This window comes from Parus major, chromosome 26, assembly GCF_001522545.3.
Source record: "Parus major isolate Abel chromosome 26, Parus_major1.1, whole genome shotgun sequence".
Lineage (NCBI taxonomy): Eukaryota > Metazoa > Chordata > Aves > Passeriformes > Paridae > Parus > Parus major.
The window spans coordinates 4722855-4746906 of NC_031795.1; the positions used below are offsets into that span (position 1 = coordinate 4722855).

The window sequence follows — 24052 nt, forward strand, 5'->3', positions numbered from 1 at the left end:
CTGGTGGCCATGGATGGCGATATCTCCAACAGCCCTGGTGGCCATGGATGGTGATATCTCCCACAGCCCTGGTGGCCACGGACAGGAACACCTCCCACAGCCCTGGTGGCCATGAACAGAGACACCTCCCCACAGCCCTGGTGGCCATGGATGGCAACATCTTCCACAGCCCTGGTGGCCATGGACAGGGACACCTTCCACTGCCCAGGATCTCCATTGCTTGTCCAAACTCAAAGTGGATTTTTTGTCCCAAATCCCGCAGTGCCCCACCCACATCCCGGCCACTCCTTGCCCTTGGATGGGATCACCCCCAAAACCCCACCTGCAGCTGAGGGAATACTCACAATCCTCCCCGGAATATCCGATGTAGGTGTCGGGCTCCGGGGCTCTGCCGAAGTCGTTCTCGGCCTGCACCTTGATCTCGTAGGGGACGTAGATGGGGGTGTTCCACACCACGTGCCGCGCGTTCCGCACGGTCTCGTTGTACCAGCTCCCGCGGGGGTCCCGCCGCCGCCACCTCACGATGTACCTGAGGTTGGGCCCATAAGCCTGAGTTGCATTCAGAGGCTTCAGTGGAGCGAAACAGAGAAGGGGAAAGTGAGAAGGAGGGAAAAAAAAAACCCCAAAAAAAGAACAATTGGATTTCTCCGACAAGGAGATCCAGAGGTTCTGCTCAGCAGTGGGGTCTTATTCCAGGCTCCATCAGCAAATCCCAAAGGAAGGCAAGGTTTTGTCCCCAAGGAGAGTTCTTGTCCTTCAGAGAGGACAATTTTATTCACAAAATCCTGGATTTTATTCCAGGAATCATTTGGCTTGAAAGGGATTTAAATTCCAAGCTCCTTCCATGGGCAGGGACACTTCCACTAGCCCAGATTCCTTATCTACATATTATATAAAATAAATCAAAGATGTGCAAAATATAGAATTATATTCCATTATATCCTATATATAGAATTATATATTCCATTTATATTATATAAATATCCCATAATCTACAATCCCCGTATTCCAGTCTCTATTCCCGCTGCCATTCCAACCCTCCTCACAGCTCATCCCTGATTTGTGGCTGACACCTGCTGGTGCAGGGAGCAGCTCCAGAAATCCCCTGAGCTGCTCAAGGATTTGTCTTCGGGGCATGCTCGGGAGGCAGAGTCTGGAATTCGGCATCTTTGGGTGTCACGTCTTTGACTTATTTGATTTTGAATTTTTTTTTATTATTCTTTTTATCACAGAAATAAAAAACGGCCTTTCCTGTACCTTCTGCTCTGTATTTCATGGAATCCTGGAATGGGTTGGGTTGGGGGGGGACCTGAAATCCCATTCCATTCCACCCCCATGAGCAGGGACACTTTCCATGATCCCAGGTTGCTTCAACCCGGCTTTGTACACTCCCAGGGATGGGGCAGCCATGGGTTTTCTGGGAATTCCCTCCCAGCCCCTCCCCACCCTCCCAGGGAAGGATTTATTCCCAACATCCCGTCTACCCCTGCCCTCCGGCACTCTGAACCCATTCCCCCTCATCCTGCAACTCCATCCCAAAAGGCATCCAAGAAGAACTCACGGTCCACGTTATCTCCATGTTGTTTTTTTGGGTCCCAGCCCCTTGAACTCCCGTTGGATTTACTTCGGGACCTGAAATTCACATTAAAAACCAAAGCAATGAATTTTTCAATGTCAAAAAAACAACCACTGAGCGGTTAAAACCCTGCAAGCCGAAAATCCTTCCAAGACCCAAGTTAATGGCCTGATTTTTCCAGAAGTTCCCATTCAGGTTAATGGGACACGAGACTCTCAGTCCTCTGGAAAACCAGGCCATTTATTTAGGAGGCTCTTTTTTGTTCCCTAAATGTCCTAAATCTTTGAAAGGAAACCATTGTGGAGGGAGCAGAGTTTTGTCACCTCGAGCCTGAAACACGGCGGGCACTGTTGGGAGCCAACACTAGATGCCAGCAGATCCTCCAAAAAAATCTCCCCGGAATGGGTAAAGGAAGAAATGCAGCAGAGCTGCTGCGATTCCTGTGAATTCCTAGCCTGGAATTTTCCCAAATATTCTCCGACAAAGCAGACAAACTCAGGTCTTGGTTGTGGATTGGAGCTTGTTTGGCTCTTTTGTCACAGAATTTGGGTGGGAAGGGATCTTAAAATCACCCAATTCCACCCCCTGCCTCAGGCAGGGACACCTTCCCCTATTCCAGGCTGCTCCAAGCTCCATCAAACCTGGCCTTGGACACTTCCAGGGATGGGGCAGCCACATTTTTTCTGGATAATCTGTGCCAGGGCTTCACCACCCCCACAGCATCCACCAGCTTCAACAGCAGCCAATAATTAACAATATTTGCACTTGAGTCTGATTTTCCTACAGATTTCCGAGCTTCCTGTAGTCTGAAAGGACTGGAAGAATTCCTTTAGGAATCTTCCCTTTAAGGAAAAGAAGGAAAACCAGGTGTTTTTTTTTTAAATAAACGAGTGACTTCTGCATAAATCTGCTTCCCTGAAGGGAAGGGGAAGACAGGCTTGAGAATTCCATAGAGAAAATTCCACCGCCGCCCTTGCCAGCCTATTCCTGGGACGGAGGGAAGAGCCTCCATGGAGAGCGGTGGATCCCAAGGACAAAAGGCCTGGGAAGAACTCACGTGCCCCGTTGGTCTGGTAGCGCTCGGAGGGCAGGCTGGGCACGCTGCTGCCCACGTCGTTGACGGCGATCACCCGGAACTGGTAATTCACGTACGGGGACAGGCTCAGCAGGGCCGTGTTGACGCTCCCGGGATACCTGGAGTGGTTGTGCCACACTCCCGGCTGGAAGCGGTCCTCCTCAAACTGGACAATGTAGTCTGGGAAGAGCGGGAAGGGGTGGGTGAAGGGTTTGGATGGGAAGGGATTTTCCGTCGCTGGGAAGAGGGAGGGGGACTGGGATTTTGGGGACAGACCTGTGATGGGGCTGTTGTTGTCATCGCCAGGGATCCACGTCAGCCGCACGCTCCTCTCGGCCAGATCCGACAGCTCCAAGTCCCGGGGCCGGTCAGGTCGTTCTGTTGGAATGGGATAAATGAGGCTGGAATTGTCCCAGGAGCAAGTCCCAGCTCCCATCACCTCTCCCAGCCCTGTGGGCAGGACATGCTCCAGGGCACAATCCACGTCCTGCAGCTCTTTAGCTCTTAGAACTCACCAGAGTGATTTTTAAAATACAAATGTGGCAATTTCTGACAGTGTCTTGCCTGGAAATCCTGCCTTTCCCAGGAAAAATCCTGCCTTTCCAGGAAAAATCCTGCCTTTCCAGGAAATATCCTGCCATTCCAGGAAATATCCTGCCTTTCCAGGAAAAATCCTGCCTTTCCCAAAAAAAAGTGATGGGGGAAGCACCAGGTGCTGGTTTAGGGGGATTTGTGACCTTACACAGAGAAATACAAATGAAAAGCAGGGAAAGGACACAAAACCTCAGTGGAAACATAAATTTGATAGAAATTCCCTGGTTTTTTTTAATCAGGTCACAAGGACCAGCTTGTGCAATAATGGGAATAAATTCCAGGTAAAAATGAAGGGACTCCACACAGGTTGTTGTTTTTGTTTCCCATCAGGATTTTCAAGTGCAGTTCAAGCGACTGCTGCACTCAGGAACTGCCACCGTGGCACACAAAAATGTGGCAGAACAGGAGCTTTCTACCCATGGATGAGTTTTCAAGGACAATTTGGACAGCACTTGTTAAAATCAGCTCCTTTGAGGACAACTTGGAGAGGATTTGGAGCTTCAGCTCCTTCAAGGACAACTTGGAACCATCATCCCCCGGTTTTTCCAGCTGCCCCCCTTTTCTCTTGGAATTGCTGGTGAGGAAAAACCAAAACCAAGGTGGAGAAATAAAAGGAAGGCGAGGAATTAGTGACGATTACCTTTGGGTAAATCTCTCAACCGATTAGCGGGGACGGCTGCAAGGTAAGACAGTGCTTGTTAACCGGGTTAGTTTAAGCTTGGGTGGCCAAAGGAGAACCTGGCAAACAAAGTTCCAGATTTCAGCGGGAATTAATCCAGTTTGGGAAGCAGAGCAGGAATATCCTTCCCCCAGAGACCTCCGTGCTTTACCCATACTTGTAGCTGACAGCAAAAGGGAAATATCAGCCTGATGTGGGGTTAATGAGCCATTAGGGGAAAGGAGGGGAAATAAATCAAGCCCAGGGGAATTATTTGGGATTTGGGATTCCTGTTCCAGTTGTGGAGGGGCACTGGCAGGTTGTGGCATTCCCGGGAATCTGAGGTGGCCGGGGGATGATAAATCCACGCTTGCCAAGCAGAGCTTGCAGTGGCACAAAAGGGGAATGAAGTTTGTCCCTGCTGTGCTGCAGAGGGGACACACAAAGGGGACACAGGGCCAGGAGGAGCTGGCTCAGCCCCAATCCCACTCAGCACCCCAACACCCCACTGAATTCACCCCCAAATTTAGGACTTTTCTCACAGATCTTCAACATCCACCTGGGGATATTTGGGCTGTATGCAGCCATTCCTGTTTAATATTTTGCCCTCAAATGCCAAGATTTTTTTGCACCATTTCGGTGCCATCATCTGAGACGAGGCAGCAAATCCTGCAAGAATGGAACCCCTGCTCTGCCAGCATCTCCCTGAGCATCCAGGGGACAATCCTGGAGCTCAGACCCCACTTCCAGCCCAATCTCGAGGTGGGGGTGTCCCTCTCAAAGCCAAGCACTCAGCTGTGGGGTCAGGAGGGCTTTACCCAGCACGGTGAGATAGGCCTTGGCCAAGTCCTTGTCCAGCTCCGTGCTGGCCACGCACGTGTAATCGCCCTGGTCCTTCTCAGTCACGCCGTAGATCGTCAGACCATCCTCCTCCTTCTTCATCCTTCAAGGAAACAGCATCCCAAAATTCTGCCCCAATGTATTTAGTTGAAGGCTGGATGTTCCCTGACAGAATCCAGCTGGGAAACCCAACCAGAGCAGGAGAACATCTCCGGTCTGGAGGTTTTATCAGCTAAGGATGTGCTGGGTTATTCTGGGAAAGCTCATTTCCTCAGGAATCATGCGCCCTGTGGTGTATCTGGGGAATAATCACATTTTTAGGACAACAGCCAACCCCGGGCTCGTGCCCTGGGATCAGATCTTGCCTCACAAGAAAGGGGAGTCAGGTAGGGAAAGGAAATTAAAGCTGTGCCAGCCACAGCAGAGAAACATTAATTTCGGAGCGGCTTGTTATGAATTCTCAGGTTTTATGAAGATGTCCCAAGATATCCAGGGATAAAACCTGCAGCAAAATCTGGATTTGCTGATGAATCAGCTGGAATTGCTGGAGGGAGTCAATGAGATTAAAAGTGTCAAAAAACATCAAATGTTGCTTAGGTGGGAGCTCAATATTTATCCCTGGGGACTCCTGGAATGTTCTGCTAAAAAATCCAACAATTCTGGGAGAGAAATCCATGGAATTTTTGGGCACAGACCTGTTCCCCAGGTGCAGAGGGGCATCGTCCTTGAGCCAGGTGACCATCAGCCGGAGCGTGGGGTCATGCTTGACACGGCAGTGGAGCCGGGGCATGGTGCCCCTCTTGACCACCTGGTCCTCGGGGCCCCTCACGATCCTGGTGGGGTCTGGAGAGGGTCAAAAACAAAGGGTCACGTTCCACACTCCTCAGGACCCCTGATGGTCCTGGTGGGGTCTGCATGGGGTCAGGGGTTATGTCCCAAACTCCTCAGGGCCCCTGATGGTCCTGGTGGGGTCTGCATGGGGTCAGGGGTTATGTCCCAAACTCCTCGGGACCCCTCATGGTCCTGGTGGGGTCAGCATGGGGTCACAAAGGGTCATGTCCCAACACCCTGGATCCCTTGGATCAGGGACTCAACGAGAGCGGGGTTACTTGGGAAGGACAAGCCCACTTGGGGTGTTTGTCCAGCTTTGAAGAAATAAATTAATTTTATGAATCATGAGTTGGTGCTGAGCCTTTAAAAAAAACCACATTTTTTTAAGTCAGCAGCCAGATTGCTGAGTGGGGTAAAAACAATTCCAAAAATGTTTCACTGTCCTCAGCTGACCCCGAGGAGCACTTGGGGTCAGTGTTGGCGTTGCTGATGGAATCTCCCAGCCTGAGACCCAACCCAAGCCCTTCCACCACCCCCAGCCTCAGTTTTCCCAACATTAAAATGGAATCTCCACCGTTTTAAGGCTCCCAGCTCCGACCCGCTGGAAGATCAGATCAGCCACAACCAACCCACTCCACCTCAAGGATTATTCCTGATGCAGCTTCCAGAAAATCCAAGACATTGACCTTAACTACTTCCTGCAGATCCAAGATTTTGACCTCAACTGTTTCTGCTGCGACTTCCAGCAGATCCAAGATTTTGACCTCAACTATTTCTGCTGGGACTTCCAGCAGATCCAAGGTTTTGGTGCCTCAGTGCCCCTACCTTTGACCTCCAGGCGGACCTGGGCCTCAGCTTTCCCCAGGATGTTGGTGGCCACGCAGGTGTAGATTCCCTGGTCCTCCTTCCGAGCCATGAACATCTCCAAGCTCCCGTTCTCGTGGGCTTTGTAGTTGCCTCCGTCCAGCATGTTCCCCTGGCCGTTCTTAAACCTCCCAACACCACAAAGTGCTGTTGGAAGGGAAGGAAAAGCAGGAAACCCCCCCTTTCCCACCCCTCGGGATGGAGAGGGGCGGGATCTGGCTCTTACCAGCGTAGGGTGGGGATGGGAGACCCGAAAAAGGGACAATCCAGGCGGGTCCTGTTGTTCTGGATCACCTTGATCAGCTGGTTCCGGGGCCCCAGGATCCGGGGGGGAACATCTGCCAACAGCCAAAATTCCAGCCGTGGAGAAGGAGAAAAAATGGATTCTGCTGCTCTTTTCCAGCCTTTTCCATGGTTTTTTTTTTGGTTCACTTTTCCTACTGGCACTTTCAAAACCCAGTAGAGCTTCTCCATTCCCTCTCACCTCCCCTTCCCTCTCCTTCCAGCCTGGTTTTGTGACTCATATCCCCAGATTTGCCCAGCCTTTGCCTGCTTTGAATCCATGACAACGGATTCCTGCTCCAAAGCCTGTGTCCCTTTGTGCCTCCCCTCAGGGCAGCAAAGGGAAAAACTCATGGAAAACTTTTGCAGGGAAAAGAGAACTTGGAAGAACCAAGAGAGAGACTTTTACACGGGAATGTGGTAATAGGATAAAGGGGAGTGATTTGAAACTAAAATAGGAGAGTTTAGGTGGGATATTGGGAAAAAATTCCTGGCTGGGATGGAATTCCCAGAGAAGCTGTGGCTGCCCCTGGATCCCTGGAAGTTTCCAAGGCCAGGTTGGAGCACCCTGGGATAGTGGAAGGTTCCATCCCCCATGCAAGGCAAGAGAGTGGAATTTTAGATGAATCCCAGAACCAACTGCTCGGAAAAAGATTGGAAAAGATTTCCAGCAAGGTTGGAAAAGATCATCAAGTCCAACCTACGACCCAACTCCACCTTGGCACTGAGTGCCACATCCACCCTTTCAAGGTGAGCTTTGAGCTGGGCTTTAAGGTCCTTTCCAACCCAACCCATCCATGGATTCTGTGGAAATTTGAGGTTTGGATGCTCCCATTCCCGCAGACTCACCCAGCACGCTGACGAAGGCGTTGGCCAGCAGGTAGCCGTGCTCGTTGGAGGCGTTGCACTGGTACACGGCGCTGCTGCCGATCTGCGTGTCCCGGAACACGATGGTGTCCCCGGCCACCTCCCGGCTCGGGTTGGGGGGAGATGCTGCAAAACAAGGACAACTCCTTCGACTCGATTCCGAATGGAAATCCACCCCATAACACCATGGAGCGTCTTCCCAGCTCGGCCCGGATCAAACCCGGTGATGGTGTGTGAGCTCCGGAGCCACAGCTGGGAGCCACGGGGTGAACTGGGCCCATCCCAGACAAGCTGGGGCTTCACGTGGAGCCCATGTGGGAGCTGGAGCCCAGCAGCAGCTCTGGCCTGTGCTCAGCCACGGGATCAGTGACTGGATTTGGGCTGGGATTTGGGCTGGGATTTTGGAGGATGAAGCAACTCTGGCTCGTGCTCATCCACAAGATCCTAGGCTGGGAGTTTGGTGGGATTTTGGCTGAGATTTTGGAGAAGGAAGTAACTCTGGCTCATGCTCATCCAGGACATCATTGGTCAGGATTTGGGCTGGGATTTTGGAGAAGGAAGTCACTCTGGCTCATGCTCAGCCAGGATATCGTTGGTCAGGATTTGGGCTGGGATTTTGGTGGGATTTTGGAGAAGGAAGTCACTCTGGCTTGTGCTCAGCCAGGATATCGTTGGTCAGGATTTGGGCTGGGATTTTGGAGAAGGAAGTCACTCTGGCTTGTGCTCAGCCAGGATATCGTTGGCTGGAATTTTGGCTGGGGTTTTGGAGAAGGAGGCCCAGTCTCTCCCTCCCTCACCTTCGATGGGCTCTCCATTCACCAGCCACTGGATGGACGGTTTGGGGTTCCCGTTGGCCCGGCACACGAGCCTGCCGTCCTCACCGGGGGCCAGGATCAGGTTCTCCGGCTCATCCAGCCAGTAGGGAGCAGCTGGAAAACAGCCCCGCCCCGATGACACAGGGACAGCGGCACCACCCCAAAATCCCCCCTCCAACGCTCCCTGGGGGAGGAAGGAGATGGAAATCCTGGTTTTCCCGGGATTTGGTGAAGGAGGAGACCCCCTTTCCCTCTCCTTGGCCACACAAACCCACCACCATTTCCGTCAGTGGGATCCCATCTCCCGCTGCTTTTGGGGCTGTTTGGACAAGATTTAATTTGAGAAAGGGAAGATTTAGATGGGATATTGGGATGGAATCATTCCTTGAGAGGATGGGGAGGGTCTGGGATGGAATTCCCAGAGAACCTGTGGCTGTTCCATTCCTGGAAGTGTCCAAGGCCTGGCTGGATGCTGCTTGGAGCAACACGGAATGTGTGGAATTCCCAGGGGGTGGAAGTGGCTGATCTTTAAATCCAACCCAACCCCTTCCATGATTCCCTGAAGGACACGGGCTCAGGGAAAGGCCCCACTGTCCCTCCCCAGCATTCCATGAACGTCCCCTCCCTGCTGCAGGCGGCCAGGACCAAAAGAGGGAAGGTAAAGGCGACGTACCCTTCACTCTCACCGAGATCGTGTGGCGGATGCTGCCCATCTTGTTGGAGGCCAGGCAGAAATATTCCCCGGAGTCCTCCTCGGACACGTTGGAGATGCGCAGGGCCTTGTTGAAGTTCTCCAGCTTGGTTTTGCCCACCGGGAGCTCCCCGCCTTTCTTGAACCACATGATGTCCGGTGCTGGTCTGAGGAGAGGGGAGCGGATCAGAGCTTTTCCAAAGGCAAGGGAATGATTCTCAAGTAAGGAATTGTTATTCCGAAATAACAGTGAAATTCCCATCCTGGGAACCACTAAAACCCAGGGGGAAGCTCTGAGCTAAAGGTCCACCTTTATTCCCATCACCCTCCTTCCCGCCACCACCCCTGAACCACAGCCTGGAGCATTCCAGGAACAGCGTTTTCCTCCTGATCCCCCTGGGAATGCAGGATCATGGAATTCTGGAATGGTTTGGGGCGGAAGGGACCTCAAAGCTCGTGCCTGACCATGCTCTGATGGTTTGGGCAGGACCACGAGCCCAGGACACTTCTGAGGGACACGAATGTCCTCCCACCCGGTGTGGTGAGAAGCTCCCAGGACATTCCCAACCTAGAACAAACCAGTGGGGAATTATCCTTGGATAAGGATCTGAAAACACCCGGAAGCCTCAGCTCCGTGTGCTGAGCAGGTTGTGGGAGCGTTGTTAACAACTAAAAAGGAGGGAATGATCCCTTTTTCCCAGTCCAGGGGTGATTCCATGCCCCGATCCCGCTGGGGATCGCCGAGGATCACCCTCTCCGTGGTACATACACTCCGGAGGCGATGCATTCCAGCAGGAGATCCACCCCTCGGAGCACCATCTGGCTGCTGGAAGTTCCGTAGGGATACATGAAGCTGGGAGTGGTTTCCGTGATCCCTCGGGCTGGAATCAGTGGGAGAGAAGGAAAAACAAAACAAAACAAAACAAAAAAAAAACAAAACAAAGAAAACAAAACACGGGTCTTTTAAAAGTCTCACGGAAATCATGGAAAGCGTCACCTCCCCGGCCATCCCGGGATTCTGAACTCACCCGGGAATGCGCCTGGAAAGGAAAGGAGGGCTCCAAACAAATTTAGGATTGAAAAAAATAAAAGAAGGGGAGAGAGAGAGGAAGTTTGGCCGGCAGGGAGGAGAAGGAGCGGCAGGGGGAGCCGAGTGCTGGAGAAGGTCCCCATTCCATCAGTTCCCGCTTTTCCTGCCCTCCCTGCCTCTGGAAAGTGGGCTGGAATCAGATAGAATTGAGAAATACTGATGGATGTAACACACAACAAAGGACAACAGGAAAAATGGGCATGGGAAGGGTTTATTCAGACCCGGAGCTGCTTTTCCACGGAAATCTCCAGGATTTGGAGCAAGCCCGGGGCTCCAGCAGCACCAAGGAGATTTTCCAGCTTTCCTGGAGGCCTGGAAGGACGGTTCCCCTTGGAAAGGGACAGCTCAGCCACCAGAATGACCCATTTAGAGCTGGACAGGGAAGTTTAACGGGGAAAAAAACCAAAGGGAAGACACGAGACAATTCCCTACGGATCCACACACAGTGAAGGCCTCTTTGCAGGGCGAAAAAATTAATTATTCATGGAAAAAATTCCATTAAGAAGTGGAATGATTGACCTAGATCGGGATCAGTGAGGACAAAACAGGATGAGATGGGCGGGAAAGCAGAAGTAGCAGGGATGGGAGTGATGGGATTAGGAAAGGGATGGGATGGGAACAGGGACAACAAAAAATCCTAGAGTGATCCATGGGGAGAGACCATCCCGGCGCCAGAGCAGGATTTGGGATGCCCCAAAATTTCCTTGACTCCATGAGTGGGAGGAAACCAGGATTTTGGGAATTTTGCGAATTTTGAGAAACTTCCAGAGCTGCGGCAGGGGAAAGAGGAGGGGATTGAGGAGAGGAATTCATCCTGGAATTCCCACCTTAGGGAAGGAAAACCCAAGCCCAGGATTCATCCCTGGAATCCTTGGAATTGGTTCCGCGCCCACATCCCGCGGCTCCCACAAACTCCCAGTGCGCTCCCAGTTTAGTCAGTTATGGATTAATGGATTCCCAGGACAGGAAAATCTCGGTTTTATCCGGAGTTCTCCGGGTCTGTTTGCATCCCTGCTCCTGGAGAAAGTTTCATTCCCAGTTAAACCAGCTCAACCCATCCCGGGGCAGAGCTCCCAAACCTCCACCACAATCAGAAAAGTGGGAATTAATTCTTTTATCAGCCAAGATTGGCTTTGATCAGGATTTATTCCCACTCCAGATCCCGTGGGATAACTGGAAGAGCCAAGCGGAGCAAGCCGGATTCTACAAGCCTGTATTAATGATGGCAATTAAAAATCAGGGAGATTAATTAGTACCCTCCTGGCTTTAATGAACCTAAGGACAGCACAGAGGAAAAAAAAAAAAAAAGATTTTTGCCTCAGCACAGCACCATTCATAAATAATAATTAATAAATAATAAACATAAATTAATAAATAATAAATATTTTGCTGTTTCTAACAGGGATCAGCCAGAAATTCCCTGAGAACCAGAGGCTCTGAGCATGTGGAAGTTCCAGCTGGAAGTGCCAAGGTTTCCCTCATCCCTCTGGATGGATCTGAGCTGGAAAAATAAATCCAAGGGCTCTTTATTTCGGCTTAAAAATCGACTCTGCTCCCAAGCTTTGCTGTGAACTGGGATCATCCCAGAAATATCCAATTCTCATCCCAGAGCTGCCAGCTGTCCCTTTCCCAGCTAAAATTCCTCTGTCAGCTCTGTTTTCCAGGGATGTGCCCATCCTGGCGCATCCCAGCTGCTCAGCCCCGGCACAGCCAGGCTCGAACAGCCTCAGGTTTGCCAAAAAAAAAGAGAGGAAAAGGGTCAAAACGGGGTTTTAATTCCATTAAAAGGAAAAAAAACCTGGGAAATTCTGCTAATGAAATATTCCATTTATCCTTTTGGATTGTTTTCCCCTGATAACTGCAGCCGGTTTGCCTGCAGAATTCTGGGAATCGTCACTCCAAGACCTGGGAACAAGGGATGGGTGACACTTGGTGTGATTTTCTCAGCCCTGGAGAGGAATTTGGGACAAGTGTCCCACAAATCTCCCGTGCTCCACGTCCCTGCCAGCAGATCCCACATTTCCAAGCTCAGGAAAATCCAGGGAATGGGATTCACAGCCTTCCAGACCCCTTTTCCAGCCGCCTCTGGAGCTGAGCCAGGATCGTGGAGAGCAGCACCCCAAGGAAGAACAGCCAAGAGCCCCAAATTCCCCCCAACAATCCAATCCTTGGGATTCACATCCCTCTCCACATCCCAAAGCCTCCAGCATTCCCAGCCAGGTCATTCCAGAAACGCTGGGCAGCAACAAGGAAAAGGGGCGAGGGTAAGAATTTTTATCCCCAGCTCATTAATTATTGAGTTAATTAAGGCCTGGGTTGGAGTCCAGGTCTGCACAGGGGTGGGAGAGGGGGATCTGAATCCTCTGGAGCCAGGAAGTTTTCCAGGGAAAGTTACAACACAAACAGCAGGAAGTTTCTCCAGCGCACCCATGAAATAGGGGGACAGAATGGGATTGTGCACATAAATTCCCTTTTTCCTGATTTTCCTTTTCCCTGGACAAAGATTTCCAGGGAAATCCAGGAAAACTCTCCACTGGAATTCCCTTTGTCCCTATCCCATCTCTTATCCCCTCCCTTCCAGGTGGTTGATGTGGCTCCCACCGAAGCTGATTTTGTTGAAAATCCGTTTTCCCATTTTTCCAAGTATTTCCAGACTGTCCAGACCATTCCAGCATTTCCTCCCAGGCTGATTCCACTGCAGAGCCTTTCCCAGCTCCTCAGCTTCCTCCAAACCCTCCTGTTCCCGATCCCAGTCCCCTTGGCCGTGCCCTGGCCTGGCACATCCCGCTCCTCCCGCGTTCCATCTCTCCCTGCTCCCAGCTGGCAGCGCCTTCCTTGTCCCCAGAAGTCCCCGTGGGGTGGGAATTGTGCCCTGGGCTGTGCCAGGCCCCGAGGATGCTCCAGCTCCAGCAGGGATTTCCCTCCAGGACACTGTGGGGACAGCAAGGGACATTCCCGGAGCTGACCCCACACAACCCCGGCCCCAAAAGCAGCAGGAAGGGCAGGAATCCTGTCTGGGACAGCTCCGGATCTGGGAGCAGCTGGAATCCGTGGTGGCTTTGGAGAGCTGGTGACATTCCCAGGATTCCCAAACCAGCCCCATCTCCCTCTCCCTAAAATCCCTCACTGCTGCTCTTGTTATCCCAACACATCCCTGGCAATTCCAGCCCATTCCCGGTGCAGCCATCCTGGGGTTTTTGTGCCTGAAGCATCCTTTGGGATTTTGGGAAGGGCTTCTCCCTGAAGTGGCAGAATCCGGATGGAATTCCCTGCCCAGGCAAATCTGGGAGTTTGGGATGGGCTTTTCCCAGCAGGCACAGAATCCAAAGGGAATTCCCTGCCCAGATTTAGGATTTGGGGATGGGATTCTCCCTGCAGGGGCTGAATCCGAAGGGAATTTCCTGTCAGGGCAGGAGCCTTGGAAGCACCCAGCACTTGCCCAACCTCTCTGCACAGAAATCACCCAGATCTCAGGAAAACCCAAATATTCCTCTTTTTATCCCCTCTTGTTATCCCTGCCTGAGTCCAGCTGGAAATACCAGGAACGTTCCCTCTGGAAATGCTTCTCCTGGAGACACAGAAAAGAGGGATGAGGATCTGATGTTTAAATCCTGAGGGACCAAACTCGGCTCAGCCAGGCGGGGCAGATCCTACAAACCCCCTAAAGCCGGGCTTAACTCTCTCAAACCCGGAAAGGGGGAACTTTGTGGGGTTTTGTGGGATGGATTTAGATTTACTCCGATAAATTTTGGCGAAGCTGCGGCCACGACGGGGACACGGCGGCAGCAGAGGGGACGCGGGCAGGGGATGGGGTCAGTGGGGTTAGGCGGGACTGGGTTAAGCCGGGATTGCCAAAGCCAGCGTGGACTCACCGCGGTACATGGCAGGGGAATTTCCTAAAGACGTTTCGTTATGGGACTTCTCTGCAATTAAACAAAACACCGTGAGCAGAGCCGGGGGAGGCGGGGACAGCGTGGGAGGGGCACACGGAAATTCCCAAAAAAAACAGCCAGGACATCCCAAAAATCGGCAAGGACAGGGGCAGGGAATTCCTAAAAAATAATATGGACAGAAGAGGGTGGGGGATATGGGGAATTTCCAAAAAACAAGGAGGGGACAGGGTGGGGAGGCACGAGAATTCCCAAAAACCAGCCAGGATTTGGGGCAGGGGGAATTCCCAAAAAAACAGCCAGGATTTGGGACAGGGGGAATTCCCAAAAAAACAGCCAGGATTTGGGACAGGGGGAATTCCCAAAAACCAATATCCCGGATGGGGAGCACTGGGAATTCCCCAGAAAAACACCAAGGATAGGACAGGGTGGGGGTCATGGGGACATCCCAAAAAACAGCCAGGATGGGACACAAGGAATTCCCAAAAACCAGCAAGGACAGGACAGGGTGGGGGATATGAGAATTTCCAAAAGCCAGCAAGGGTGGGACAGGGTGGGGAACACCGGGAATTCCCAAAAAACAGCAAGGACGGGACAGGTGGGAGCAGGGATCCAAAAGCACTCGGAGCACGGCGCCTTCCAGGACAAACACAGCCAGGAACAGCGGGAAAAGGGGCTGGTTTCCTTCTCCAAGGGGTGGGAAGAGCTAAAAGTGTGGGAATTGTAGAATAAATATTTCCTTGGAATGTTTTCCTCTTTGGAATCTCTGAGAAAACGCGAAAATTGGAGCAATTTGGAGGGGAAAATGTTTTTGTTTTTTTATTTTCCCTTCTGTTTTTTTGCCTACAAAAATTCCGTTTTTCAGCTGTTTTTTCCCATGGGATGGACACAGCTGGATAATGATGTAAGAAGGCAAGGAGGAGATGAAAAATTAATAATAATAGTAATAATAATAGTAGTAGTAATAACAACAGTAATAATAGTAATAGTAATAATAGTAATAATAATAATAATAGTAATAGTAATAGTAATAGTAATAGTAATAATAATAATAATAATAATAATAATAATAATAATAATAATAATAATAATAATTTTTGAGCACAGCCTGCTGTAAAATCCTTCTTAATTCCAATTTAATTTGTGGAGATTGTGTCCAGCTCCTCACTGAGGTGTTTATTGACCCTTAATTCCCATGAATAATGAAGTGAATCCCTCGTTCTCTGGGAAATGGGGATTCCTCGCCCTGCCCTGCCCTCCCCAGCATCCCAAATCCCGGTTTGGGAATATCCTGGCACAGCCACATTCCTGAACTTTCGGAGCCTTAAATCCCTGTGTCCCTCAAGGGGTTAAAAGAGAATGCCCAAGAGTTCCCCAAACCTGGAGAAACACCACAAATTCCCTCAGGCATTCCCTGGAACCTTCCCATTTCCCCCTGCATCCCATTCCATGATTTTTTAGGAGCTGGGGAAGACTTTTTGAAGGAGCCAAACTCGGGGATTAAGGCTGAGATGATCCAAGAGCTTGGGACAAATCCAACCTCGTCCCCTTCCAACATTTAAGGATAAAGAATTTTTTGTATGGGAAATTAAAGCCTCAGTTCCAAATTTTTTGAGGAATCTGGGAGGCTCCTGGGGTGGAATTTGCCTCTGATCCTACAGAAGCTGTTTCCCAAGGAAAACTGGAGGAGAAGGATTTTATTTTCCAAGGTTTGGGAATGAAGGGGTGTGAGAGAAGTGAGGGGAGCGGCAGGGGGGAAACTCAAATCCATGAAAATCCAGCAGGATTCCATCCAGTTTGCTTCCAGAGTTGGATAAATAGGTCAGGATGGAGCCCTTGGAGGCTCCAAACCCCACAGATCTTTGTTTGCCGGGATTTTTCCCAAAAAAGAAACACTGGGATTTTCTCTGCCCAGCTCTGCCAACAGACAAATATTCAGAATCCACAAATAATATCCAGAATTATAAATGATATCCAGAATGAACGAGCTGCATTCCCAGCACTGGGAAGGAATCCCTTGGAATTATCTAAATCACTTCTTCCCTACTCCAGCTTTGCACCAAGGAGGAGCTGCTACTCCGAGGCGGAAAACTCGTCACTCCCAGATCCCTTTCATCACGTTCAGGCTCATTCAGGCTGCCGGGAATTCCAATTAAATTCCTCCCACCAGCATTCAGGAGCGCCTGGGGCTTCCCAAAAAACAGCCAGCCCCTCCCAGCCGGATTTTCCTGGGAATGTTGGGAAGGAGTGGAAGCTCCTGCCCGGTGATGGTGGATGTTCAATGAGGGTTTTGTCATCTCAAGCCCTTGTGACAGCTCAAGGTCCTCGTGTCCCTCAAACCGACCCCATTCCCTCTTCCAGAGTCACCCCAGAACGCCAGGAATTCCTTTTCCTTCAGGAATTCTCATTCCTGGAGGAAAATCTGCCCTGGAAGAGGCCGGAGTCAAGGGAAAGGCTCTGGAGAGAGCCCCTCGTGTCCCCTCATAGATGCTTGGTGGGGACACCTGGGGACGCCCATCCCGAGGCTCCCACCAGATTCCAGAGGCTCCCACCAGATTCCAGAGGCTCCCACCAGATTCCAGAGGCTCCCACCAGATTCCAGATGCTCCCAGTGGATTCCAGAGGCTCCCACCCTCCTGGAGACACCTCCCGGAGCAAAGGAGACCCAGGAATATCCACAGCCACATTCCACAGCCACATTCCACACCCATTTTTCCACATCCAATCCCCTGGAGCAAACCACGGCCAATTCCAGCTTCCCAAAGCAGGGAACGATCCCTGGATGTTTTACATTTCCCTGAATGTGGTGGGAATGTGGAAACACTCCCAGTTTTGTCCCAAAGAGGTGGGATTTGTGATTCCTGGTCCAAGTTACCTCTGGATATTTTACACTTCCCTGGAGATGAATTTCCCTGATATGGAAACGCTCTCCAGTTTATCCCAAACATGCGGAATTGGTGATCCCTGCACCAAATCCCCTCTGGATATTTTACATTTCCCTGGAGACAGTAGGAATACTCCAGATGTGTCAAAGCTCTGTAATTCATCACGAACACACGGAATTGTTGATCCCTGCATTTCCCTGGAGATGACAGGAGCACTCCATCCGTGCCGAAACATTCCCTGTTTTATCCCAAACACACGGAATTGTTGATTCCTGCATTTCCCTGGAGATGGTGGGAATGCCCCAACTGCTCGGAAACACCCCCAGCTTTATCCCAACACTGGGATTTGGTGATTCCTGCTTCAAGTTACCTCTGGATATTTTACACATCCCTGGAGACAGTGGAAATGCCACACCTCTGTCAAAACATTCCCAGCTTTATCCCAAGCACACGGAATTGGCATTTCCCTGGAGGTGGCGGGAACGCCCCATCCGTGAAACGCTCCCAGTTTCACCCCAAATCGGCAATCCCTACACCAAACCACCTCTGGAACCCTACAACCAGGAATCCACAACCCCTCCCACCCCAAAAACCACCACTCCTCACCCAAACCCGTCCTTACCCCACCCTAACCAAACCACATGAGCCGCTCTTCCCTTTCCTGGATTCCTGACGGGAAAATCCCATGGGATGGAGGCCAAACCGGTCTCCCAGTGAGCCACTTACTGGTTTTGACCTTGAGGGTGAAGGGGTTCTTCTGCTGGATGGTGTGGGTGAAGTGGAAGCGGGCGTTGCAGCTGTAGTCGGTCAGCGCGTCCTGCGCCAGCACGTTGGAGAAGTAGAGGTCCCCGTTGTGGCCCTGGGACACGCGCTTGTCCTGCGGGATCGGCTCCATGGCTGCGGGAATTCGGGATTTATGGAGGCGAGGAATAGCGGGGGGATCGAGGGGTGTGAGGGGTGGTGAGCCCAAAGGAAGAGGGAGGGCCCTAAACTAACAGAAACGAGCCTAAAATAGCAGAATGTGCCCAAAATTGGTGGTTATAACCCTAAACTAGCAGAAAATGCCCTGAGTAAGTAGAAAACAGCCCTGAAGTACCAGTAACGATCCTAAACTATTAAAAATTACTCTAAACTAGCAGAAAGTGCCCAAAATTGGTGGTTATGAAATCCCTAAACTACCAGTAAAGACCCTAAACTATTAAAAATGACCCTAAACTAGCAGAAAGTATCCAAAACTAGCAGTAATTACCCTGAATGACCAGTAATGACCCTAACTTAGCAGCCATGACCCTAAACTAGCAGAAAGAGCCCTAAACTAGAAGAAATTACCCTAAACTAGCAGGACCAACCCTAAAGTGGCAGAAAGTGCCCTAAACTGATAGAAATGACCCCAAACTAGCAGGAACAACTAACAGGACCAACCCTAAACCAACAGAAACAACCCCAAGCCAACAGAACCAACCCCAACCTATCAGCAACAACCCCACCCAGGGTTATTTTGAACCCCAGAGGTGACGGAGCCGCCGTTCCCGGAATTCCCGGTGGGAAAGGCGCTCCCCACTCACAGCTGCTCATCCAGAAGATGACGGGCTCGGGGAGGCCGGGTGGGGGATTGCACTGCAGGCTCAGCGGGGCCCCCTCATCCACCTCGATCACATCCACCTTTTCCTTGGGCCACAGCGGAGACTCTGCCACGGGAAGCAAAGGAAAGTGAGGAAAGAAGGGAAGGATTCCGGGAGATTCCTGCTGGATCCGGCCTTGTTTCAGCGCGAAATTTGTCTGGGGGGTGTGTAAAACTCTCAGGAATTCAGTCCTTGAAATCCATCCCTGGGATCCACACCCTTAAATTCATATCCTCAGTTCCATCCCCTCAGTTCCATCCCCTTAAATCCATGTCCTCAAGTCCATATTCAAATCCATCCCGTGAAATCCATCCCCTGAAATTCATCCCTGAAATCCACACCATTAAATTCATATCCTCAGTTCCACACCCTCAATTCCACACCCCCAAATTAATCCCTGAAATCCACACCATTAAATTNCCATTAAATTCATATCCTCAGTTCCACACCCTCAATTCCACACCCCCAAATTAATCCCTGAAATCCACACCATTAAATTCATATCCTCAGTTCCATGCCCCCAAATCCACCCCTCAAACCCACCCCCTCAAATCCATCCCCTGAAATCCATCCCCTTAAATCCATCCCTGAAATCCACACCATTAAATTCATATCCTCAGTTCCACGCCCTCAATTCCACACCCCCAAATCCATCCCTCAAACCCATCCCCTCAAACCCACCCCCCTAAATTCATCCCTCAAATCCATCCCTGAAATTCACACCCTTAAGATCACATCCTCAGTTCCATCCCCTCAATTCCACACCCTCAAATCCGTATCCTTAAATTCACATCCTCAATTCCACCCCACCAAATCCATCCCTCAAACTTCCATCCCGAGTGATTCCCCATCAGCTCCAGCACAATCCCACTCCTTCCCTGTCTCCTGGACACACCCGGAGCTGTTTGAACGCTGGATATTCCCCTCCAAACCTCCCGAGGCCCTGCTCTGCTTCCCGGGAATCACTCACTGGAAACCTGGAGGTGGATTTTGCTGGAAAGGGCCGTTCCGTAGTCGTTCTTGGCGAAGCACTGGTACTCGCCCTCGTAGTCGTCGGGCCGGCCCCCGCTGTGGAAGTCGATGACCAAAGTTCCCGATCTCCTCCTCATGGACACCTTGGGATCCTTGGCCACGTTGAAGAACTTCCCGTTCCGTGTCCAGGAAAAGCTGGAATGGCAAGGAAAAGCTGGGTTTGGAACCGTTTCCCCGGTGAGGTCCTTACCTGTGCCGGGCCAAGAGCGGGATGGGCTGGTGAGGGAGGGCGGAGCAGCTGGAGCGGCTCCGGAGCGCTGAGGGACAGCGGGATGAGGGCTGGGAATGCACTCACATGGGAACGGGATTGCCTTTGGCTTCGCATTCGATGAAGATGTTATCCCTGGGATCCACGATGTAATCCTTGATGGATTGCTTGGTGATGGTGGGGGGCTGCGGCACTGCAGGGAGAGGGAAATCCGTGAGGAACCGGTGGAGATCCCTCTGCGCCCTCCCGCAGCAATTCCTGCTGGGATCTCAGCTCCTTCCCCCCGCTGGGTGGGTGATCTGGAGGTCGAATCCTGAGGAAATTCCTGTGAATTCCCTGAATCCATCACCTCTCGGAGCACCACAGTGTCCGGACTCCCTTCAGGTACCAAGAAACCTCAATTCCCTCTCCATATCTTGCTCTCATTTGGGAATGTTCCAGTCCCAGCCTCCTGCTCCCGCAGGGTGAATCCAATGGGAATTCATCCTGGATCTGCAGCTCCGAAGGGGCTGGGCCAGGGATCCTGAGACATTCCTGGTGTGAGGAAGAGGCTCCAACCCCCCCAGGATGGCCCCAAAGGAGCTCAGACCTGGAATTTAGGAGGGCAGGGATGGAAAGGGAACCCCATGGCCGGAACAGGACCCAGCCCTGATCTCCAAACTGCAGATCCCATCTCCTGGGGTGAAGATCCAAGGCTGTTTCCTCATCCCCTGAGATCCAGGGATGCTCTCAACTCATCAGGATGGGGGGCTGAGCCCGGCACAGGTGCCAGGAGGGAATTCCTGCCTTTCTCCAAACCCAAACCCAGCAGGAACAACTTTTCCTTGGCAAACACAGCCTGGATCCTGCTCCTGGGAAAGCACAGAGAGCTGGGAGCTCTTCCCAAGCTGCTCCAGCCTCTCCATGGCCTGGGATGTGTGGAAAAAGTGACTCAAAGTCCCCCTTGTGCCACCACAGCCACCACCAGCCCTCGTGCAGTTTTGGGGACAAGGACACGGCCACCCCCAGGGGAGGAACACTTACATTCACTCTGGATATTTGCTGTTATTCCCAAAGGGAAAGCATAGAGGGAAAAAGACAGGAGGTTAATTCAGGAACAACCCCATTCCCGGCACAGCCAGAAAACAAATCCAGGGAGTTTTTGCAGGCCTTGGAAACCCTACACAAAAAACCCTTTTCCTTCCAAATGTGGAGGAGAAAACCCGAATGTGGAGGAGAAAATCCAAATTTGGAAAAGAAACCCCAAACATGGAGGAGAAAATCTGAATGTGGAGAAGAAAATCAAAATTTGGAGAAGAAACCCCAAACATGGAGAAGAAAATCTGAATGTGGAGGAGATAATCCAAATTTGGAGAAGAAACCCCAAAAATGGAGGAGAAAATTCAAATGTGGAGGAGAAAATCCAAATTTGGAGAAGAAACCCCAAACATGGATGAGAAAATCCAAATGTGGAGAAGAAAATCCAAATGTGGAGGGGAAAACTCAGCTGTGGAGGAGAAACTCCACCCAGGATGTTCCCACCTTCATCCCACCTCCTCCCCATCCCAGCGAGGAATTTTTGGGAAGGAAGTGGAGAGGATAAATCCCAAACTCACAGTCCAGGGGGACCTCGATGGCACTGATGAGGTGCTGGAGGCAGAGGGCGAAGGCAATTGCGGCGCAGGTGACCTGGGCTCTCCTCGGGATCATCTTGGAGCTTCTCCAGGTGGCCTCAGGACCTTGGGATGTCCCTTGGGGTGACTTTGGGGTGTCCCCTGGGGTGGCACCTGCGGAGGTGTCCTCAGCTGGAATAAAACAACCCCAAAGTCACATCACTGAGCCAAACCTGGCACTTTCCCTTTGGAAACTTCGGGAACGCGACGTTTCTGCCCCCAATGGTGGGAACGGAGCCAGGAATGGTGTCCAGGATTTGGGGAAGACGTGGGAACAGCTCTCCTAAGCCCAGGGTTGTCCTGCTGGAAGGATTTATGGAGTTGTTTGGGCTCCAGCCCTGGAGGGAGCGCCCAGGGACCAAGAGAAAATTCCTGGGAGCAGTGGGATCCAAATGGAGCCCGTGGGATGGAATAAAAAGGTGGATTTGCTGTTTAAAAAACAATAATTATTGTATTTTATGCATAAAAGCTATTGAGGAATATCCAATCCCTCAGGGCGTCGGGATGAGCTCAGGGGTCTGGAGCCCCCCGTGCTGTCCCAAAAATCCTGGAATTGATCCAGCAGAATTCCAGGATTGGGATCTTTCCCAACTGCTTTCCAAACAATCCCATTCCCAAGCAGGAGCCTGATGTTCCCCTCACTGCTGCCAGATCCCATCCAAGCTCCCAGGATCCCGTTTTCCACATTTTATCCCTCCAGTAACAAATGCAGATCCCAAAAGGACAACAAAAAGCTTTAAATCCATAAAAAACAGGGATATTTTAAGGGATGGAGGCAGTTTGGGCTAAAAAAGGTCCGAATAGTTTGGGCCTGAAAAGTGAGGAATTTCTTATTTTCCTTGGATTTGGGGGTGGGTAATGGCTGAGAGGGAAAGGCAGAATTTCCCGGCACAGATTCCTGGGGAATATTTGTAAATATAGGAATAGAAAAGGGCTGAGCCTAAGCTCTGATAGAAAATCACGGAATTCTGGAATGGTTTGGGTTGGGAAGGGAATTTAAAGCTCATCCCAAGGGCAGGGACACCTTCCCCTACCCCAGGTTGCTCCAGCCCAGCATTGGGCACTTCCAGGGATCCAAGGGCAGCTTCTCCCTACAAATCCTCGTAGGTCCCATTGCAACAGGGCTGAAAAATCCGGGAATTCAGGAAGAAATGAAATTCCAGGCAATTTTTGAGCTGTAAAAATGACACAGAATCTCTGGCCTGAACCCATGGGCAGAATCCTGCGGGAATGCCCCGGCTGGGTGATCCATAGGATTGCACGGAGCAGCGCTGGCCGGGAGCAAGGAAAACCACACAGGGAATTCATCCCCCTGGGAAATGCCAGGCTCCTCCAGGCTCCTCCAGGCTCCTCCAGGCTCCTCCAGGGCCTCTTTGTCCGGAGCAGATGTGGGCAGCGGGAACAATCCCTGGGAACAATCCCTGGGAACAATTCCTGCGCGTGTAGGTGGGTCCTGGAGAACACAGCCCAGCATTGTCCCGGCTGCTCCCGGGAATTCTGCCGGCACAGAGGCTGGAGCTGCCACAAGGATCACAGGGACATTCCAAGCTGGGGGTGCTGGAGATGAAGGAATGGCCAGGGGAGAAGCTTTTCCCAAAAATCAGCATTTTTTCAGCTTTTTTCCTGCATAGAAAGGACCTGACACCAGCCCAAAAAGCAGGAAAAATCCTTCAGCCTCATCCCTGCGTCCCAAAGGGAGGGACGGAGAGGGGAAAGGGTGGTTGGGGTTGGTTCATCACCAGAGCCCTGCTCTGCTCCTCAGAATTCCATGGAATTCCCTCTTTTCTCCCTCCTGATCTGAAATCGACAATCCGTGGAAACAGCTTCTCTTCCTGCAGAAATTCCCGGCGAGATCCCGCTCCGGCACCAGCCAGGACACGGATTGATTTGGATCAGATTGGTTTGGGAGGAAGAAGGAAAGGAAGTGAGGGGAAAAATAGGGATTGAAACGGGAAAATCCAGGTGGGAAAGGGAAAAGTTTGGTGCCAGCCAGGACCCTCCCTGTGTCCCTCCACCAGACACTGGGGGACACTGGGACTGCTCCGGCAACATTTTTCCAGGAATCCTGAGAAAAAAATCCCAAAGAATCTGTGGGCTGGTGACTCGGGGACATTCCTTGTCCCATTCCCGATGGAGCAGCAAATCCCATCCCAGTAAATCCATCTCAGGACAGGTGGAGGTGACGCTGTGCCGATGTCACCTCCTTTCCAGGGCCATCCATCCCACGCTGCTCCCAGAAAACCCACGGAGCTGGTGGCACAGGGGGACACCAGCGGCACCCGGAGCGTCCCCAGGCCACCCCTCCCTGGTGACATCTGGCCCTGGGATCAGCCAAGGGTTAATCAGGTGGAAAAATAACCCTGGGATGGATCCAGAGCCTCTGGAAAATCTTCCCGGCTCCCACCTCCGCTCCTGCTGCCGGGCACAGCCCCAGAGGGGATTCTGGAACTGGGCTTGGAGCCTCTCCAAGGATGGGGACATTTGGACAAACTGTGGGATTTTTGGGGTCCCCAGGAGTCCCTTCCCAGGGATAATTCCAGGGAAAACCAGGACATTCCATGATTTTGGGAATAAAAGGAT

At 51.5% G+C, this 24052-nt stretch overlaps 1 protein-coding gene across 25 annotated transcripts in view; it reads right to left on the reverse strand.

Annotated features, from left to right (window-relative positions):
- The window catches only part of NFASC (neurofascin), a 71278-nt gene that overhangs the window by 32511 nt on the left and 14715 nt on the right, over positions 1 to 24052 (reverse strand). For 11 of the 25 annotated variants that reach the window (XM_015650839.1, XM_015650851.1, XM_015650850.1 and 8 more), the window contains exons 2-21: positions 21416 to 21604; positions 20844 to 20861; positions 19908 to 20013; positions 19551 to 19747; positions 18524 to 18646; positions 17685 to 17855; positions 14056 to 14106; positions 9863 to 9974; positions 9076 to 9260; positions 8385 to 8516; positions 7570 to 7713; positions 6665 to 6776; positions 6400 to 6566; positions 5439 to 5586; positions 4722 to 4846; positions 3886 to 3921; positions 2928 to 3029; positions 2634 to 2831; positions 1562 to 1632; positions 345 to 567 (exon numbers count right to left, since the gene is read on the reverse strand). In XM_015650839.1, the coding sequence (XP_015506325.1) occupies positions 345 to 567; positions 1562 to 1632; positions 2634 to 2831; positions 2928 to 3029; positions 3886 to 3921; positions 4722 to 4846; positions 5439 to 5586; positions 6400 to 6566; positions 6665 to 6776; positions 7570 to 7713; positions 8385 to 8516; positions 9076 to 9260; positions 9863 to 9974; positions 14056 to 14106; positions 17685 to 17855; positions 18524 to 18646; positions 19551 to 19747; positions 19908 to 20013; positions 20844 to 20861; positions 21416 to 21509 (2515 nt within the window). In that variant the 5' untranslated portion in view covers positions 21510 to 21604. The remainder of the gene's footprint in view (positions 1 to 344; positions 568 to 1561; positions 1633 to 2633; positions 2832 to 2927; positions 3030 to 3885; positions 3922 to 4721; positions 4847 to 5438; positions 5587 to 6399; positions 6567 to 6664; positions 6777 to 7569; positions 7714 to 8384; positions 8517 to 9075; positions 9261 to 9862; positions 9975 to 14055; positions 14107 to 17684; positions 17856 to 18523; positions 18647 to 19550; positions 19748 to 19907; positions 20014 to 20843; positions 20862 to 21415; positions 21605 to 24052) is intronic. The other 14 variants (XM_015650859.1, XM_015650858.1, XM_015650857.1 and 11 more) reach the window with 4 other exon arrangements.